Consider the following 6208-nt stretch of genomic DNA (forward strand, 5'->3'; position numbering starts at 1 on the left):
AAGCCCTCATCCCAGCTCTGCGGTCAACTGTGACCTTGGTCCGCAGGCCACTTAACTTTCTTTAGAGATTTTCTGTCTTCTCATTGGCAAAATGATGAGGTTGGATTAAACTAGTGCTTTTCAGAGTTGTTTTAGCTTGTTTTGTTTTCTGTCAGCAAAATCCGTTTTTTAAAAATTACGTTTGTTTTCAAAAATTCTGAACTCTCTTCAGTGGGGCTGGGATGGGAGAGAAGAGGCTAGAACTCTCCACAGCCCTTCTCAGACTCGCACGGCAACAGCAGGCACTTACGAGACCCGGGGTCAAGAACTGTGGGACTAGATGACCTTTGTCACCTAACATTGACCATTCTGGAGGTTTTAAATAGGCTAATAGGCCCTAGGAGGCATCTGAGTCCCTGCTGCCTGGAGTGGGGTGGGTAGGGTCGGCAGCTTTGCGGTCACCTGGGACACTGCCCCCAACCCCCATTCAGAGTCCACCATTTTAACAAGATCCCCGGGGATTAATCAGGGGCCAGGAAGTACCAGCCCCCCAGAGAGGGTCCATCCGCTTCTCTGGCCTGGCGGCAATGAGCTCCCTGGTTCCGAGTGGCCTGTTCTGGTCGGGATGGCAGTGACTAAGAGGCACTGTCTTCCGGGCCTGGAGGGAGGTCTCCAATCCCCACGGGCCCTGCCCCAGGGGCAGCGCGTGCCCCCTGCCCTTGCAGCCCTCATGCTCTTGCTTGGGTAAGACATGCGGAGAGCGGTTCACTCCCCTTTTGTTACTTGCTTGGCCCGTCGACCCCAAGAATCCTACAGAGCATACCGAGAGGTCTCCCTACGGAATCCCAGTCCCCAACTCGGTGACTTTGCTGTTTTCCTAAAGGAATTGGCCCAAATAAGGAAAGAGGAAAAAGAGAAGAAAAGACGCCGGCTGGAGAACATAAACTCTTTGAAAGGAATGGGCTACTCTACTCACGCGGCCAAGCAGGCCCTGCATCAGGCCAGCGGGAACCTGGATGAAGCCCTGAAGGTAGCGCATCCCCTGGGGCCTCTCGGCCTGCCCTGAGTGCCCCTGGTGTGGCCGCGGGGCCCCTTCTTCCCCTGACCTCCTCTCCGGTGTCCCCCCGCGGCACACGGAGCCCCCCTCCCAGGGCCTTTGTCCCCAGTCCTGGCATGGATCTCAGGGTCCGTTCTCGTTCTCGGACCCAGTGACGGGGCCAGAAGGACAGACCCCACCTCGGTGCCCGCCCACTGTTGGGCAGCGTCCGTAGGGCAGAACTCTGCGTGAGGTTTCTGTTTGCAGCACCAGGGGTTGGCAGGGACGCAGGAAGGGGACGGTGATGAAAGTTGCAGTATAGTTTTCTTTTCATTAAAACGTTTTATTTGAATATCGTGTTGTTTCTTGATGCAGTCAGTACACGCTGACCTCAGGGAGCGCAGAGTGTTGGGGAGACAGAACACAGCGGAGCGCGGCCGCCGTGTGCGAGCACAGCACATCGGGGGCGGGGCTGCAGCTGCGTTGTGGGGGATCACGCCCCCGGGGGCGCCTCTCCAGCAGATGTGGGGCACCCTGAGGGGAGCAGGAGCCCCGGGGAGCTGCCGGGGTTGTGCTTGCCGGAGGCTGGGGCCGGAAGGGCGGGCGTCCCCTTGTCGCCCTGCCGAGGGGTTCCTGCTGGAGCCTGCCCTGCCCTTGCCTTTTATCCTCAAGACCTCCTGTCCGTTCCCCAGAGGTTTCCACAAGTAAATGTTTACCTGTATATTATATATATAAATATATATGTAAATATATATAAATATATGTACAAAAACGTATATATGTGTAAATATATAAATATATATACATATATATATAAATGAATTTGAATATCTAGTTTGGCTTCTCACATTGGAGAACTGTAAAAGGCGGGGAATTCTGAACGCGTGCAGGACCGGTGGGGCACCACGGCAGGTTTGAACTGCACCAAGTCGTGCAGCAATGCGTGCCACCAGTACGGAAGTGTTTAAAGGGAAAATTCCCAACAGGGTTTTTTTGGGGTTGAGTAAGCACCGTGTGATACGAAAATCAGGGGTCAAAAGAACTCTTATGTTCGTCTCGACGACATGTGAGATCTAGCTCGTGACACTTTCCAAAGAGAAATTACATTGGTTGGCCCTGCACTGCGTGAGAAGCACTGGCGTGTGTAGCCTTTTGTGGCCTGTCGCCCCGGAGGCTGAGCCCTAACGCAGCTGGGGTTTCCTTGGTAGCTTCCCACCCGGGCGCTCTCGTCCCTTCCTGGGTCCTCAGAAGGGATCTTTTGGTCTGGCTAACCTTGCTCATCCTGCAGATGTTACCTGGGGCAGGAAGCTTTCGAACACCGGCATCCCCGCCCCGCCCCGTGTCTGCGTTCGGGGCCCCCTTTCTCTGCTTTCTCAGCACCCTTTGCCTGGCCCCCCCGCGGCGTCCTTGGTGCCGCGAACTTGCGTGTTGGTGTGTCCCCTGGCCGTGTCTGCCTAGCACAGAATAGGTGCTTGGTTTGTCTAAGTGAGCAGGTGTTCGTGATGAGTAAAGCATGTCCCTGTGTGTTTGTAGATTCTTCTCAGCAATCCTCAGATGTGGTGGCTGAATGATTCAGATCCCGACACCAACAACCATCAAGAAAGTCCTTCCCAGGAAAACATCGACCAAGTAAGTCAGGATGGATCCGCGTCCCTCCGCCTGCACGGCCTTGCGTGGGATTGCCCAGGGTGACAAGGTTGGCGGCAGGACGGGGCTCCAGGCGTGACTCAGGCCCACCCCAGGAGGCCAGCCAAGCACGCGGCAGTTGCAGCGGGTGGAAGTGGAGTAGAAGGCATTTCCTTCAAGAACAGCACGTCAGGAGGCAACTGGAAGTTCTTGGGCTTTTCTCCTTGTGTGTGCATACGGTACTTTACACACCAGGCACGCTTCTTTCAGCCCGGTTCTCTGCCTGTGACCTAAAGAGACGTCACTCTGGCGACTCTGTCCACATCTTCCCTCCCCTGGTAGTACACCTAGTATGTTGTGACTGCTTGACTAACGGTCCTAGTGGCGAGGGTTATCACTTCCCTGCCGGCCCACAAGCCCGCTGTGGCTGGGCACTGGCACGTTTGGCTCGTGTCTTCCTCGGTCCCTTCCAGGCAGCCTCGTGTGCACACCGGTGCTAAAGAGCAGTGCGCACAGTAGGGCAGCCTGTACGCGTGCCATGGGTTTAAACACGTGTTCCCGCTAGGGCCGTCCTGGCGGGGGCGGGGGCCGGCTAGGGGCGTTGGGCGGGTGTCGGCCGTGTGCAGCCGAGGCCCGTCAGCGCCGGCTGCCCCCTCCCTGTGTCCTCCCCCAGCTGGTGTACATGGGCTTTGACGCGGCAGCAGCCGACGCTGCCTTGAGAGTGTTCAGGGGGAACGTCCAGCTGGCAGCTCAGACCCTTGCCCACAACGGAGGAAGCCTTCCTCCTGACGTGCATCTCTCGCTGGAAGGCTGTTCGTCGACACCATCCACGTCCCCTTCCGACTCCGCAGGTAGGTCTGAGGTCTCGAATGCCGACTTGAGAGAGGCCTGCTAACCGGAAGCTGACGGGGGAGGGCGTGACGAGCTGTCGCGGGGACTGACGCGCCTACTGGGCGTAGGCCCTGGTCTGCGCTTGGGCTGCCCGGAGGGCGCGGCCGGGCTTTGTGGAGTCGCCGGGGGTCCCTTGCAACTTTCTCCCGGCATTTTCTCCTTTTTCTCCTCCTCCCCCCTCACCTCAGCTGTTCCCACACCCTTCTGTTGCAGGTGCCTCTAGTGCCTCAACAGATGAAGATATGGAGACAGAAGCTGTCAATGAAATATTGGAAGATATTCCAGAACATGAAGAAGATTATCTTGACTCGACGCTGGAAGATGAAGAAATTATTATCGCAGAGTACTTATCCTATGTAGAAAATATAAAGTCAGCAACAAAAACGGAATAATGGGCAGAAATCAGTACTGTGAGTTTCTGCTTATAAATTCTGTCATTATGAAAAGTCCAATGCAGGTCGTCTTTTTTTCCTTCTTTTTATCTGATTTTGCTCCAAGAGTGCTTCCTTCTTGGGGCATAGGAGGGGCGGGCAGGGAACAGGCCAGCCGTGAAGGTGGGAGATGGGGGGGGGGGGGGAGCGTCCAGATCTATTTCCTCTTCATTTTGCCCGGCTCTCCCGCCCTCCTCAGCCCACTGCTGCTCTCTTCCTTCTTCCCACCATGCAGCTCTGCCTTTCAGCTTCAGCCTCGCTGCCCTGTCGCTAAAACATCCTTAAAGTCTTCAACCGTTCCAAGTGCCTGGGGACCTAGGGAGGAGGCCCTCCCCTCCAGTAGCCATTACCGCACTGTGGCAGACTGAAAGCTCGGGTTTTGTGCTCTTAGTTTAGTAAAGTATGCACTTGTAATTCAAGGTTGAAGTTGAGAATTTATAGACGTGCAAAATTCTTCTTTACAAAAATAAAATCCTTTTATTAAACAGGAAAGTCCTTAAATGCTGACCAAAGCACCTTATTTTTCATTAGCACTCTCAGATGCTGTGCTGTCATATTAAACTCCCTGCGGGCTGAGATACCTGTCAGAGATTATTAAGATCTATTTTCTCCAGGTTTGTGGGTTTCTTTGGTGTATCTGTGTTACAGAAGACTGCTTCCAAAGGTACGTAGCTGGCCTCTTAATGGCTCACGTGTCCACTCTCGGTGCACCGCACATTCCCCTGTAGATGTGTGTTAAATGAAAACCCGTCCCAGCACTAGGACACGGCTGGCAGCAGCCGTGCCAGATGTGTTCCTGAGCCTCTTCTCTTCCTGCCCTTCCGGAAGTCTCTGGAAGCGCCTGTTGACCATCGAGGGCAGATGGGTCACATCACTGCCATCGACGGGCTGGGGGGAAATGCTTCAGCTGTGTCACTAATCATTTTCACAGAGCTTCAACAGCCGTCCAGTTTGGGTGGGTGGGAATCTTTTCTGTCATTCTTTTCAAGTGGATGATACGGTTGGAAATAAAAGGTGGAAAAGGTATTCAAAAATCGTCAGCCTAACTTTGCAATAAGTTGCTCAAACTCCCTACGCTGCCCTACGTGAAAATGTCTGGGTGGTCTGGAGTTTCCTTTAAGACTCCAGGTGCTTGCTGCCATCGACGTCCTCTAAAAAGATGGGACGTCCAGAGCAGGGCAGAGGCTGACGGTGGGGAAGAGGACGACACAGGGGGGAGGGGAGTTTGGGCTGTCAGGGTCTCTCAGCCTCGCCTGAGACCACGTCTCACTCGAATTCCGGGTCTGAATTGTAGCTTTTAGCCAATCCCTGTCCTGGACTTGGGCCAGGCATGGCTTCTAGCTTCCCAAGGGCTCTTTTGACGGTCATAAACGGGCTAGGGAAGCAGAGCCACGCGAGCAGGGCTCGGACGCGGCTTCATTTTCTCGTGAAGAGAAGCACAGAAGCCAGTTCTCGAGTGAGGGACCGTCCTGGGCACATACCACGTAAGGAGGCGGCCCGTCCGGACTTGGGAGACAGGCTCCGGTCCTGGCTTTGCCTCCAGCTGGTGGTGTGAAACTAGACAAGTGACTGAGTGCCACTCCCCGCTCTGGAGGGCAAGAGAAGCCACAAAGGACACTTGTGATGAAAATCTGCCCCCAAGTCTTTAAGGAGTATGGCGAGGCTGAGTCACAGAGGAGGTAGGCCTTGGAGGAGGCTCTCCCTGGAGAGTCAGAGGAGAAGGGAGAACATTCCAGACCTGGGGCCAATGAGGAGGCAGCACAGGCCAAGTGCGCCACATTCGTGAGGTTACAGCCGTTCTAGACCCACCAGAGGATGGACTGGGGCAGAGAGAGGTCAAAGGGACTGCCGAGTGCAACCACAGAGCGCCCTGAAAGGCGGGCAGGGGGTCTAGATTTGAGTGGCCGAATACACGGGCCATTAGGGGTTCGAGAACTCCGGGCAGCAGTGGGTGCAGGTGTGTGTCCGCTAGACGTGCCGCCCTCACCACATCCGACGCTCATCCTTCTCCAGTGAAATGCCACCGGCTCTTGGCTTTGGTGATCCGGGTCCTGACCCTATTTCCTGCCCATGTCCCTAAGTACTTCTGTCCTTCCCTATTCAATGTTATTTATCAAAGGCAGAGGATACCTGGTTATCTGGTCTTTACATCCTCAACGTCTCTAGCAAAGGCTTGTGTGTTGTAGAAACAAATTCCTTGAGCATATTCTGCCACGTAAATACAAAACGACAGTTTTCCGTTTCC

The 6208-nt window shown here is 54.8% G+C and overlaps 1 protein-coding gene across 2 annotated transcripts in view; it reads left to right on the top strand.

Annotated features, from left to right (window-relative positions):
• The window catches only part of NUB1 (negative regulator of ubiquitin like proteins 1), a 28369-nt gene extending 23905 nt beyond the window's left edge, over positions 1-4464 (top strand). For both annotated transcript variants that reach the window (XM_019424819.2, XM_053898747.1), the window contains exons 12-15: positions 863-1009; positions 2549-2644; positions 3315-3492; positions 3746-4464. In XM_019424819.2, the coding sequence (XP_019280364.2) occupies positions 863-1009; positions 2549-2644; positions 3315-3492; positions 3746-3924 (600 nt within the window). In that variant the 3' untranslated portion in view covers positions 3925-4464. The remainder of the gene's footprint in view (positions 1-862; positions 1010-2548; positions 2645-3314; positions 3493-3745) is intronic.
• Positions 4465-6208: the final 1744 nt, after the last annotated feature.

This window comes from Panthera pardus, unplaced genomic scaffold (assembly GCF_024362965.1).
Source record: "Panthera pardus isolate Hobbes unplaced genomic scaffold, ASM2436296v1 HiC_scaffold_9, whole genome shotgun sequence".
In the NCBI taxonomy this organism is placed as follows: domain Eukaryota; kingdom Metazoa; phylum Chordata; class Mammalia; order Carnivora; family Felidae; genus Panthera; species Panthera pardus.